Genomic DNA, 14,956 nt, shown 5'->3' with positions numbered 1-14,956 from the left:
GAAAACTTTACTCTGTTTTGTCAAGACCTTAATTCACACAGGACATGTCTTGATGTGTTGAATTTCAAAAAATATATAACTTACCTCTGCTCTTACTGAGAAATCCAAATATTCATCTGATGCACACAGCAAAGAGCTGAAAAGTTTTTGTTTTTCCTCCCTCCATCTTTTCTCTATGTCTTCCCACATCATCTTCTCAGTGTTGTAAGCACACTGAAACATGTACGAGTTAGAACAGTATAAAAACAAGTAGCATTAAGAAATCCCTAAAACCCAAAAACTGCACATATGAACAACAGGAACAAACGAGTTTATCTAGTCGTCAATTTCAGTGAAGATGGAAAATAAAAATATGAACTTCCTATTATAGCTTAAAAATATGACTGAATCATCTAAGTGGCTACTTTTATAGACAGTGCAACATATGAAACTTCCATTCAAATATTTTTAATGGCAGGTACATTGAGATGAAATGTTTTTCCTTATAAAGTATGTATTACCATCTCTAGGATGTTAGAGGACAGAACACAGTCCACGGAAAAGATGTGCGTGTTAATATTTCAGTCTAGCACAAACTCTTAACTAATCACTATGGTTCCATGATGACTTTTCATTAAGTGTAACAGTGCTACTTGCCATTGTACAAACAATACTTTTGCATACTAATCTCTATCAGCTTCATTGTCTCTCATCAGTCTTTAAAATCACACTATCTGCTTTGTCCCAGTGCTTTCCAGCAGCTAGCTGGACACATCCAGCATCCCACAACTGCTTAATTTTTTTGCTGCGGGAAGGGAGTCATCCTACTCTCAACGGAAACTTCAATTCGGGGAACACGGCATGCTCGCATGGTGTAAATTCACAGCTATAATTAGTTTGTTAACAACTAATAAAGAGTGCTGCACCTAAACAGTAATTAAAATATTTTATCTATGTGACAGAGCGTTTTTCATGGCGAAGGAGCCAACTGTCACGTCTCAGTGTTAGTCTGAGTGCCTCAAGCATTCTTGTGGTGAAGGAAGCCTATTCTAAGTATCACTACTGAGTGACTATAGCCCCACATTTGCACTGCCCTCAGTAAAAAAAAAAAAAAAAAAACCACCACACACACCATCATTCTCTTCTTCAAATAAATGCAGTTTCAGAAGCAAGAAAAGCACCATCATTATCAAGAACTTGGTTCTTTGTAGAGTTTTACCCACGTTTGGTTGATGATATGTTTATGGGTAACTACTGGCAGTGATGAATCCATTTTTGTATAATGTTTTGGAAATGGTTAGAACATTGTTCACTTCTGCCGATGTTTGTTAAGATGTGCTGTGGTGTGCCCGCGATAAAGCACTGACAGCCGACTATCTACAAGCCGCAGCATTTCAACTCCCACGACTCCACACTACCAGCAGCCAACCTTCAGACCACAACAAGGAGTTGGCCAGCAGGCCATCAGAGGGTAATACTAATGGCCACACCAAGATGGCAATCGACGAGTACACCAGCCAGCGGCGCACGCTGACTGGACTACATTATACATCCCCCAAGAAGGAAATTAGCCAATATGAAAGTTGTAGCCATCTGCCTGGCCAGGATTTAGGACTGTGCTCTGGCTGAAATGGGCAGATTATATACCCGCTAAAGACTGATGTTTATTTCCAAAGTCACCGCCGCTGCTTCCACACTGTCCACCACTAGCTGTTTGCCTTCAACTTCACTCTTTTGGGGATGGTTCCTGCTCAGCGTGACACTTTCGGAAGTTTTCACTGGTGACTATTGATTTGGACAAATTTTCATATCCCGTACTGGACACGAGCTTTAGCTCAGAACCAAGGTAGAACAATGACTTCACCTGCCCCCCCCCCTCCTTTCCCAGTATTGTTGGAGTTTCCTGCTAGAAACTGACAAATCTTGTTCTCTGGATCTGGGCACTTCAAGAGGAAGTTAACATTTGGCTGAATATTGAAAAGAATTTTGTTTCCCTTTTTGATTCATCCATCAGATCAATTTTGTGCGAAGTCCTTTCAAATTGTGTGTTAGTAAAAGTGTTAAGTGACAGCTTCCTGTTCTCAATTTTTGGGAGACTTTTCATGTTGAAACATGCAGAGTCGCACCACAGTTCAGAGCCCACATTACACTGTAGGCCCCTTAACTGTCTAGGTCAGTCAGTTTGAAGGACAGAGGAAGGCAAGGGCATACCACCTCCAGTAGGACAACACCTAGTAGAGCACTATGGTGTTCATCCTTCAGCTTGATGCTGCCTTTACTTTTTAATAATATCATATTTTGTTGTTTGAAATAATGGTTCTTATTCATATAGCAAGATACATTAAGTTAACTATTTTTAACATTCCTTTGCATCACAACACACATTCTCCTGTTTACTCTGTTTTCCAAGCAGCATGTCATCCACACAGATCACTTCAAAATGATCTGATTTGCCAGAATGATGTGGATTCCAGCTGCAGACAGATTCAAGTATTATTCAATCTGATTACATAGCACAAAGCGGTCTTCCTCTACCAATTTCCATAAGCATCAACATTCTGTTTATTGATCAAAGAGACCGGCTGGCATATGGAGGAGTGTACTCAAAGATTTACATTACACCTTTGCAGTGCACTGAAGCATTAGAATACAGTAGACAGATGTTCACAGTCATTTGCAAACTATGTAAATCTTTCCACTATTGCACAGAGAAAAACTGTGCTACTAATCTGACAGCCATTTCTCAGTCTTTCTTAGGTAACTGATCAACAGTTGTAGAACAACTGTTACAAACAGTTTAAATTCTTAGCTTGAGTATGCCTGTAAGCAGAGCAAAGATCCACAGATGCAGGTTGTGACTTGTCTTCATAGAGCTTCACACTGCATACCCCCAGAATTCCCAGCATTAATTCAAAGTGCCAGCAACAGTAGTCATCAATACATATTGTATATCAGTATTTTAAAGTCATCAACATGTCATGTTGTTGCTGAATGTATTTAATGTTTTGCATATACAATAGACTCAACTACCCGGATTGTGACTATCTGGTCTACTTAATTAATATCATAATAATCTTACTTCTCTGTGGTAAAATGAGGATTAATTTCTTTGTATACACTGTACTTTTCCAAAGCTTTAGCAAGGGGGTGCTGGCTATACTGCTACGTGGCCTTTCAAAATATATTATGCATCTTTTGTCCACAGTCACATTTATAAGGTACACACTGTATTGTTAATTCTGAATAAATTACCAGAACCACTCTTCAACAAATGGTTTTTAGAAGCCCTCTTCCAGCACTTCGAAACAATACTGGCAACCTTGTGCTCTTTGTTTCTTTGACTGCATAACAGACGTCCAAAGTGTGTGTGTTGTTAAATTGTTGTTTGGTGTGGCCTTTTGTGCTTTTAATAAAAAGTCTGAACTGGGTGATAAACATAAAAAAAACTTGTAATAACTATGGGTCAGGAACTAAGTGCTGAAATACGACTGGATTCTGGAGTAGCAGCCAAAATTATTGCTTTGCAGTTAGTGGAATAAATAGTACTGTTGGAGACTGGAAGAAAATTCGAGCAGAAACTGAAAAGTGGTGTGCTTCCCAAGCTAGTGGAAGTGGAATAAAAGTAAGGAAGACAGTTTTGAAATGTAAGCATTGGGCTTTAGCCACTGACAAAAAGGCCGTGCCACTTGTTTAAAGACTATCTGTTGAAGTTAACTGACGATGAGGGAATTCCTGGTGAATAGTTGTACAATTGCGATGAGAGTGGTCTGGGTTACAAGATGCTCCCTACAAAAAGCTTACTTCAGAAAAGGAAGCTGCGGCATCCAGATACAAGAAAAGTAAGGATCAAGTTACCATACTTGCCTGCAATAATGTAACTAGCAACCACAAGCTTAGATTCCTTTATAGGGAAGTCACAGAAATCACCTTCCCATCCTGCAAGTGACAAACTCACACACAGAGATATCAAAGTATTATTTCTGCCACAAAATGTGATTGCTGTTTGTCAGCAAATCGACCAGGGCATCCTTGAAATGCTAAACAATATTGCCATTGGCTGATCAGTTCTTTGATATCAGTAGCTGATGATAATGGGTACTCCATATAACGATTCCGAAGATGATTGACTTACTAGGTGTCTTAAGGTGGTTGGCTGAAGCATGGGAAGATATTCCAAACATATCACTCGTAAAGTCTTTGAAAATTCTTTTAGACCATGCAGGTGGACATTTTAACTTACACATGTGAAACTGAAGTCAAAAATGGAAATATGATATTGTTTCATTGCCCAAAAAATGTACCGAGCTGTGAGGCTGTCAGTGCAGAGGAAGTCACAGATTTAATGGCAAATGATTAGGTTGATGAACTAACTGACAGTAGTATTGTGGAAATGGTAATGCAGGAGGAAGTAACACATGATGAAGTAATGCAGGAGGAGGAGGAGGAGGAGGAGGAGGAGGAGGAGGCAACCTCAGATGACAGGAGAAATCTCATTGGACATTCTGAAGGGTTCAAGACCAGTGAGGCAGTGCTGCAATACATTAGTGAGCAAGAGGAAGCAATGCCAGCTAATTGCCCCCCCTTTTTTTGCATAAACAGAGGGATATTGCAGCTTGGAACAGGGCTAAAAGAGGGACACAGTCATTTATTAAAATCTCAAACCTATAAGTTTCAACTTTTTGGCTTTTCACATGTGTATAATTGCAAATTCATACTTTACAATGCAGATCATTTTATGTTTCCTGTAATAATTTTTGAAGGACACAGTATGTACACCACAAAGCTTATAACTGGTGTTTATTATGTAGTAAGCGAGAAAATGATAATAAACTTGGGTTTTGGTATAAAAATGGGGTGTTTTGAACAGTATGGCTGGGGTTGAAAGTGGTAATTTATAGAACTCCTGCCTATCCAACTTGACCTTCTGTCACATTAGGTTGAAAAGTCAAGAGTGTACTGTATTTCAATAATCTTCCTATTCTGCACTAGTTGGTACAGCATTTGAAAGTTTATGAATTTTCATAATTTACCATTAGGAACCGAGCTATCGGTGATGGTACTGGAAGTAACAAGAATATTCTCATTGCTATTGGTAGTAAGAGAAAAAAAAAGGGAAACCAGAAGAGTATTTGCTGATAATGAAGTAGTAAACTCGAACATAGTGAAACCAGCTGAATAAATAATAAGAATTTGTTGCTGGCTCAGTTTAAGGGCATATAGAAGTGAGTAGGTCATTACCCTTACACAACTATTTACAGAGTAATAGAAAATAAATTATATAAAACGCAAACATACATCTATAAAGAAAGGCTTTGACACAGTTGACTGAAACACATTCTTTGAAATTCTGAAAGCAGCAGGAATAAAATACAGAGAGCAAAAGGTTATCTATGACTTACGGAAGCCAGACTACAGTTACGAGGTAAAGGATATGAATGGTAGGCAGCAACTGAGAAGTGTGTGAGACAGGTTTGCAGCCCTTTCCCCCATGTTATTCAATCTGTATATCAAGCAAGCAGTACAGGGAACCAAGGAGAAATTTGGAAAAAGAATTAAAGTTCAATGTTTGCCAATGTCACTGGAACTCCTTCAAAAGACTGCAAAGAACCTGTACAGTTTCTTGTGAAGAGGTCGTAAGAAAAACATCAACACAAGTAAAACGAATGTAATAAATGTAGTCAGATTAAAACAAGTGACGCTAAGAAAATTATGTTACAAAACAAGACACCGAAAGTAGAAGACAAGTGTTATTTGGGGAACAAAATAACTGACAATGGCAGAAGTTAGGACATAAAACAAACACTTGCAACATCATTAAAAGCTTTAATGAAATCTGATAAATTTAAGGGTCAGAAGTTCTTTCCCGAAAGTATCAGTAGAAAAATGCTCCTATCGTAGCACACAAAGGGTGAATATTCTCCTTTTCTGGAAGACTGACTGAAAAGTGGTGAGTCAGCTGCCATATTCTACCCCCCTCAGCATCTTTAATAATTTTACCAAAAACCTTGGCATGGAAATATTTGCCCTCTTCTTAAAATGCAACTCACCTCTTATTCCCACTATCTCCCCTAACTGTAACTTGCCACACCCACTAGTTCATTGCCATAAATTGCTCAGATCCATCCACTCCTACTTGCCCATTATCATTCACCGATTCACCTCAATTCATTGTCGTTATCTCTTTGTTTCTCTGTCAATGTCCCCCGTCTCACAGCCATAGTTTCCTTTGTTTACTACTACTACTACTACTACTACTCCATCTCATCTGACTGTCACTTTCCTTCTCTTGCTCTCTCTCTCTCTTACTGCTACTATCTCATTCATTCCTTCCCACTTTTGAGGTTTCTTCTCGACATCACTTTCTTTCTCACTGCCATCATCATAGACTCTGTCTCTCATTATCACTGATTCTTCCCCCCAATCCCATTTTCTCTTTCTCTTTATTTCTCTCCCACTGACACTGTCTCCTTCTCTCTTTTCCTAATGCAATTCTGTCACTGTAAGCTGTGTTTCATTATTTCCCTCTCTTTGTCCCAAACTGCCAATTTCTCCTTCATTCTTTCTAAACCACAATCACAGTCTACTATCTTTCAGTTTCATTACTCTTCTGTCTCTTTTTCATTGCCACTGTCTCCTCTCTCAGTGTAAAAAAGTATGAATATGTTCATATGTCAAAATTTTTAAAGGTGCTGAGAGAGGTAGAATGAGGCAGCTGGTATCCCACTTTTTAGTTAGAGTTTTTAAATAAACAGGAACATATTCACATTGTTTGTGCTCCAATAGGATAATTTTTCCACTGGTTCCCTTCTTTTCCCTGCTACAGCAGGGCACGTTACTCATATGAAAGAACTTTATGGAACAGTAAAATTTTCATACTTTACTAATGTGAAATTGGAATAACTCAAAACTAATCTTACACCTCAGACCATATTTTATGTGCACAAAAATTTTGCATGTCCTTCAGTACTACATGGGGTTCCCAAAACCCTTCTGATGATAAGGACAAGACATGCCGTGCACACCCACCTTGGAATCCGTAGCTCAGGTTTGGTACCCAGAAACGGTGTTTTTGGGGCGATTCTCAATAATGGATATAGATTTTTCAAAAGTGGAAGATGCAACTTCTAGATAAATGTCTTGAGAATATAACAGTGACATTTGAGCAATTCACTGTGTTTAGTTAGTCCGATATCTGCTGCAGACAGGGGAGAAAAAAGTGAGAAATGCTTTTTTTCCAAATTTTCTACGCAACTGCTCACGAACTACACTGCACCTCTATAAGGGGTCATTCCATGCCAAGTGGTCTAAACCTTCCCACCATCATGTCTCCAATTTTCTTCAAATTTTATCTGTAGCACTAGTCAAGTGCTAAATTAAGTTTCTCAAGATTTCAAGCCTCTAGCTGCAATACTTGCTGATCTACACCCCCTTGTCTGAAGGGTAGTAAGTTCGCATGCGCGCGACATCAGACAAAATGCCATTTTTGGGGTCTCATAAAATTGAAACCAATTCATAAGAATGGTTAGTAAGATGAGACCCTGTACAGTTTTTTGTGCTGATTCAAACGAAATTAATTATAAGATTACTGATGCAAAATCCGGTCAAACAAGTCGACTCAAAGTGTACCCCTAATTCTGTCGTGACTTAATGCGACAAATTTTGACCAATATTCAGACTGCAATAATTTCCTTGCAGATAAAGATATGGACTTGAACTTTTTACCAAGTCTTATCTTTGTGCTGGACATAATACAGCTGGATTTCCAACTACCCAGGCTTTATAGTCGCCTTGCAAAATCTCTTCAAATTTGGCAGTGTCAGCGCAAATGGCTTTATTTACCAAAGTTCAAAGCCCATTACTACAAAATAGTCAGCCTGGATTTAATTGTGAATAGTATCATCTGAAAGAGAAACTCTTGCTCTACGAGATGGATATATTTTTCTTTTGCAACGCTTCCATTAAGTGCTTATTTACTCAGGTCAAAGTATCTTATATTTTGTGTGCGCAGTGCCCTGCGTTGGTCCATGATGGCTGAGCCATTACTGGTTATCACAATAAAACCAGCATCCCCATCGCCATAGGGGCCACGCCCGATAGCCATGCAGTAACAGCCACGGGTGGGTATCTTTACTGCAGGTTCCCAAGCCTGATTACAGGGTGTCTTTACCACAGGATCCCAAGCCTGATTGTGGGTTTCTTTATGCAGGTTCCCAAGCCTGTCTTCCTCAGTTACTTCATCATTCTGGAAGCATCGTTGATTTGCAAGAGAATGCTTTCAGGAAAACTGTATTGCCGACCAGATGATGTCACTGATGGAGCTGGAATAACACCAATGATAAGTTGTTCTGGAATCCAGCAAGTATCACGTCTTAAGGGCCAATAAAATGAACTTGCAGGACCATGAGGATGCATAAAGCTTATGAAAGCATCTTTCTGTTCGACTGAGATTTCAACGATGTTTCCAATCCACCATTTCTTTTCATAAATGCAAGCAACATACTGCCCAGGCTGAAGATCCATGACTTGAACTACTACTTCAGCAGCACTAATTTTGGCCAAAAAAGATGTCGCATCATTAGAAACTCTACTGACCTTAATTGTCGTCATATCAATGGGCAAAAAATGGTGGTTTTCTCTTGTGCCAGCTAGAGTGTGCCCTTGCAGGAATCTTTCTTCTTGAGAAGCTTTTTCTTCTTCAACTTCCTCTTTGCTGATGAAAAAGAATTTGATTCCATTGATATTATCATTGCAGAAGTTGAAAAGATCTTTGGGTGTTAGAATCTGGTTTTCATATGGACGTTGCAAACTTGCTCTTGCTGCCAACCGTTTTGTTGTGCCTCCAATGCCATCACAAGGCGACTTTCCATGGCTTGTTCCAAAGAAATTCCATTCTGCTGTTATTTCAAAATCTTCTTTGTGATAGCATAAGTTGAGAAAATTCTTGAAATTCTTATATTGTGCAGCTGAACCATCACTGAAGTAGTGGATGTGGCTTATTTTGGAAAATTGCATCTTCAGGTAATTGATTACTTTTCCAATGTAAACATGGACAGTAATCGTATCGTGTCGAAGGCAGTCACTAATAACACAAAGATTCACACATTGCACCTCTTCGTTTTCACAGTAGTAGACTACAAATGGATGAACTGTTGCTTGACTGTTTTCCCAGTGAAAGCCTTGCACTGCATCTTGAACAATAAATGAATAGTTTTCAGCAAAATCCATTAGTATTATGAATTCGCCTTCTTTCAAATCAGTTTTGAGAGCTTTCAGGTGCTGGCTTTGATGCTTGGCAATGTAGTGATGACAAGACAGGTTCCAAATTTTTGCTGCAATATCTTCAACATACTCTTCTGTTGAAAGCTGCTTTGTTTCTAAAGTATCCCTGTCGGTATGAATCCATTGTTTGTACTCAATCAGTTCTTCAGGGTCATTATCTTCAAAATATGTTGCAATAACTGCTTCTACACCTTCTGGACCAGGGCAGTTTTCACAACGATGAAGCATACAATCCTTGTTTTCCAAGCTGCAAACAGCTTTGCTAAGAATTTCCTTGTAGTCTTCATTGATTGATGCACCAGTGAGCATAAGCTTGACATTTTGGTGTATTGTACAGACACAAACTGAGTGCATTCCAGCAGAGCCAACTGTAACACACCATTTTGGTCTAAGCTCGCAAAACTTTGAGAAGCCAATTTCTGGTCCATTTTGCTTCTGATAAGACACGTACATTTCCTTCAAATTGCAAAGCAACAACCGCTTTTGCTTGTACACCTTTGTTCCTGAAATTCTCACAGGCACACAGTCTTTCTTCCCTGGACAAAGTCTGCTGAATTCGTCATCTTGAAAAAAGTCATGTACTTTCTGAACAACTTCATCTGAAAGCTTCCTTCCTTGCCGATTTGCTGGAAAAGCTAGAACACCTTGCTCATTCTTCAGTTTTCTCGCTTGCTTTACCATTCTTTCTGATACATTAAATGCTGTTGTCGTATCTTTAATTGTCCAGCTTCTTGGAACCAAGGTCAATATTTGAACTTTTGTCCTACGATTTGACACTTTACATTTTTCTTTCAACTCTTCTATAAGATTATCAAGATCTGCACAATTATTGCATGGGCGACTTTTACTTGAACTTGGCTGTTCATCGTAATTGATTCCTACAGCAGCAGCAATTTGATTCCCAATTAAACTTTGTGCATCCAAGATCTTTCTTTTTGCATAGCTTTGCTTATCTCTTTTACTTAGTTGTCTTCTTTTCAATGGTGAAGCACCAATAAATGATAAACTTTTGTTGATGGCTGGTTCAGTTTCATCCGTTGTGAAATCTTGTTCAGATTGGGTTGATAGTGATGATGAATCTTCTAGCTTTTGGTTCAGTGCCGACATGCAGCGAGGGCAAAGCTTCTGACCAGGTTTTATATCAATCACTTCTTTTTTCTTTAACAGGCAAAGTTTGGCAGCTGTTTCATTATCAAGCAGTCTAAGTCCAGCTTTTACATTGTGATTCCTCTTCTTGAATGGATTGCAACATTTCTTTTGCATCGCTTGATATTCATGTAGGAAGACGGCTTCATGGTGGAAGCAAATGATGGAATTTTCGTCAAGTTTGGCTTCTGAACGCGAAACAAGCAATTTCTGGTCACATTCTGTGAAATCACTAAACGCTTTGAATCCAGTCTTCTTAGCATAGAAGATAACATGGCACTTCGATGCAGCAGCATCTTTTCCAATTGAACAGGGGGCCAACGATTCTTCTTCTTCATTAACTTCTGACATCTCTCACTGGCCAATCACTGAATAAAACACGAATGAAATATCCAATTATATCAGTAATTCTAAGCGACTATTAAGATTCAAATTCCTAGAAATGAAGAAAAATTAGTGCATCGCGCATACAAAATATAACAACTTTGATGTGAGTTAATGAGTACTTAATGGTCGCGTTGCAAAAAAAACAAATGTCAGTCTTGTAGAGCAAGAGTTTCTCTTTTAGGTGATACTATTCACAAGCAGATTCAGGCCAACTATTTTTTAGTAATTGGCTTGAAACTTTGGTAAATTTTACCGTTTGTGCTGACACTGCCTAATTTGAAGAGATACTGCAGGGCGACCATATGGCCTGGATCATTGCAAATCCGGCTGCATTATGTCTAGCACAAGCATGAAGCTTGGCCAAAAGTTCAAGTCCATATCTTCAACTGCAAGGAAATCATTGCAGTCTTAATATTGGTCAAAATTTGTCGCGTTGTGTCACGACAAATTTTGAAGTATACTTTGAGTCGAGTTATTTGACCGGGGTTTGCATGAGTAATGTTATACATAATTTCGTTGGAATCAGCAAAAAAAACTGTGCAGGGTCGCATCTTACTAACCATTCTTATGAATTAGTTTCGATTTTATTAGACTCCAAATATGACATTTTTTTTATGTTGCATGCACACGGACTAAGTACACTTCAGACAAGGGGGTCTAGATCAGCAGCTATTGCAGCTAGAGGCCTGAAATCTTGGGAAACTTACTTCAACACTTGACTAAAGCTACAGTTAAAATTTGACGAAAATTGGAGACCATGATGGTGGGAACTTTTTTCAGTTTTAGACCACTTGGTGTGGAATGACCCTAAGCTCTATAAGGCACATCATAGACCACATCCATGCAGAAAGTACCAGCCCATTTGCTCCATTTGCCTTAGCTGGAGGAAGTGTGTAATATTCAAACTTTGATCCTGTATTGTAGGATAGTTACAGTAAGGTGAGCCTTCTACTGAAAATACAAATGATCCCTAGCCCAAGAGCTATCCAAAACACTCCACCTTACCTGCCTATTACCAACAGAAGCTGAAGTAGAAGACCCAGAAAAATCTGTTTTAATGCATAGCAACTGGAACATATTGGTAGCAGACGCAGTCACACGTGTACTTATTTGTCTGGATTAGGGATGAAAAAGAGATATATATTATTTAAATCAATTAACTGAATAAAAATAATGGTCCCACCCATTTCTTAAAGATGTAAAATAAAAAAGTAGATGGCAGCCAACAGATTCGAACACACAACTTTCAGCTCACCAGCCAAGCAACTTAACCACTACACTACATCATTTGGATATGTGGGATTAATTTCAGTACTCTTGTATATAAGGAGAAATACACTGCTGGGTGAGATACGTACACCTACACCACAATATAAGATCGATTCAAAAAATTCTGGAACTCGTTCATAAAACTTTTCTACTCTTACCTTTTACTTATTGTGCATGGTCACCTTTGATCTACTCTCCTCCTCAACCGATACACCATTTCCGATGTCACTTTCACTTTCTGAAGTAGTCTTGGTATGCCTATTGCTGGAGCGGGCAAAGTGCCATCTGTGAATTTTCTTTTATCTTGTCTCTTGTTGCAAATCTTCGTCCTTTCAATGGCATTTTTTACTTTTTATTTTATTTCCAAAGTCCACAGGGGCCAGATCTGGAGAGTTTGAACGATGAGGCAGCACAGTGATTTCGTTTTTTGTGCAATACTCATGCACCAACAGGGACGAATGTGTGGGTGCGTTATTGTAATGCAAGAACCATAAACTTTCTTGCCACATGTCAGGCCATTTCCTTCTCACATTTTCTCGCAGGCGTCGCAGCACATCCCAACAGTACCATCGATTAACAGTTTGTCCCTGTGGCACACGAATTCAGGATGAACTAGTCCCTCAAAGTCAAAGAAAATTATCAGCATGGCTTTGACATTTGACCTGATCTGAGCTGATCCGACAAGCTTTTGTTGGTCTCCGAGAACCTTTCCCAACCAATAGTGAAGACTGAACCCCAGTGTCAACATCATAACTGTAGATCAACGTCTCATCACCAGTTATAATTTTCTTACGGAGCACCTTATTCTCATTTGCGCGCTCCAAATACTCCTCACATATTGTGAGGTGAAGGTCTTTCTGGTCTTGAGTCATGAGCAGTGGGAGTAACTTGGCGGCAACACTATGCATTCCAAGATGCTGTGTCAGCATGACATGATTCAACTGAATTGTTACATTATTCTGCAATTTCTCAGTCTTCGATTGGCACACACAATTTCATTGACGTTACTGATATGAGCATTATTGGTAGACGTCAAAGGGCATCCTCAACGAGGGTCATCTTTAGCTTCCATCGGGACATTTTTAAACCGTGTGAATCATTCATAACACCAAGTAGGACTTAAGCACTCACCACCATAGGCTTCCTTCATCATTTGGTGTGTCTCTGTAAAGATTTTCTTGAGTCTGATGCAAAATTTAATGCAGACGCATTGTTCCTCTAACTCTGCAATCTCAAAATTCACAAACTGTGTGACACAACATTGTATTCAGTACAGCAGTGAACAATAATTAACAGATGTACTACAATGAAACTTTCAACAGTTTCACACCAAACACAGGCACGTGCCAGGACGCCAACCGGATTTCAATCTAGCACACCATTGGCACTGAATTACAAACGTTCCAGAATTTTTGAAACAGACCTCATATAGGTGGTTTCAGGGACCTCTCGTGGTTAACCTGTGGTCCCTCGTGCCCTATACAGTGTTCTGATTCTCACAGAGCTGCAAGATTATTCTTTTGTCCCTGAAGTCTATTCCTGCAATCTTCAACTCTCTGAACAATTTGTTCCAATTAATATTATCAAAATGTTCTCATGTTTATGAAGGCTACCCAGATTGACGAGTAGAGTCTTAAGGATTGCTCTATATTTAATTGTAAATTAAGTACTGCCTCTTGTGCTCCAGAGTTCCTTCAAATCCCAAACTGTTCACATTGTCACAGTCTTCTACTTCCTCCTCCATGCAACAATGGATAATGTCGGTTAGTATTTTTGAGACATGTAATATCAGCCGTTTTGCTTTAGGGCGCAAAGAACAACTGGGGTCATACATGCCCAAGTCGAAACTATAGACCACGAAGACAGAGAGGAGTTAAAGAATGACTATACATCAGTCTCAACTGACGTAAGAGAAGACAGCTAAAAACAAGCATGTGGAGAAAGGGCAAAAAAAGACACCATACAGAAAGGGAGGTCCAAAACTAAAAATTAAATGGCCTTCGCCACATTGCTTTGGTGGATAAAAAGTAAAATGCAGTTGACATCCCGCTCGTCATTTGCTAAAACGGCCGATAACTCCGACAGCAAATCCAAGTGGGAACATAAACTGTTAAAAAATGGGCATTCTGTCAGGAATTGGTGGACAGTTAAAACTTGGGCACAATGTGTACAAAGTGGTGGGGTAGCCCAACTTATCAAAAGACGATTGCTAAAAAGGCAGTGCCCAATATGCAGCCTAGTTAAAATGACCTCATAGTGACGGAAAGGCCAAGAGGAGGTTGTCCAAGCTGCTGGGAGAGCCGTAATAAGCCGGAGCTTATTCCCATAAAGGGAGGACCATTGGCAAGGCCAAAGGGACACCACCTCCTGACAGATGGCAACACAGAGATCATCAGAGGGAATACAGGAACTGGCGGGCTGAGGTACGAGGACTGCAGCCTTGGCAACAGCATCAGCAGCCTCATTTCCTGGCAGACTAACATGACCAGGAACCCACAGAAACATTGCAATGGCTCCACCAAGAGTGAGCAAGTGACAGTTTCCTGGACCTGCTGCACTAAGGGATGGGTGGTGTGCAGCGCACATAGACTTTGCAGGGCGTTGAGTGAGTCAGAGCAGAGGACACAACTGAAAAGGCGGTGTTGCCGGATGTACTCCGTGGCCTGATACAGGGCAAAGAGTTTGGCTGTCAATACCGAGCAGTGTGCTCGAAGCCGATATCGAAAGACATGGGTGATGGGCGCCAATGACGAAGGCACATCTGACCACCCCCCCCCCCCCTCCTCCTCCGGTCAATCTGAGACCCACCAGTGCATACAAAGTACTATCGCAATGTTTCATACGAAGTTCGTGAAACTGAAGGTGATAGAGCGAGGCCGGAGTAGCGTCCTTGGGA

At 39.8% G+C, this 14,956-nt stretch overlaps 1 protein-coding gene across 6 annotated transcripts in view; it reads right to left on the bottom strand.

The window, feature by feature from the left end:
- The window catches only part of LOC126457236 (nuclear pore complex protein Nup93-like), a 225,671-nt gene that overhangs the window by 191,276 nt on the left and 19,439 nt on the right, over positions 1 to 14,956 (bottom strand). For all 6 annotated transcript variants that reach the window (XM_050093369.1, XM_050093373.1, XM_050093370.1 and 3 more), the window contains one exon: positions 85 to 213. In XM_050093369.1, the coding sequence (XP_049949326.1) occupies positions 85 to 213 (129 nt within the window). The remainder of the gene's footprint in view (positions 1 to 84; positions 214 to 14,956) is intronic.

Source organism: Schistocerca serialis, chromosome 2 (genome assembly GCF_023864345.2).
Source record: "Schistocerca serialis cubense isolate TAMUIC-IGC-003099 chromosome 2, iqSchSeri2.2, whole genome shotgun sequence".
Taxonomy (NCBI): Eukaryota; Metazoa; Arthropoda; class Insecta; order Orthoptera; family Acrididae; genus Schistocerca; species Schistocerca serialis.
This window is presented reverse-complemented; position numbering and strand designations above follow the sequence as displayed.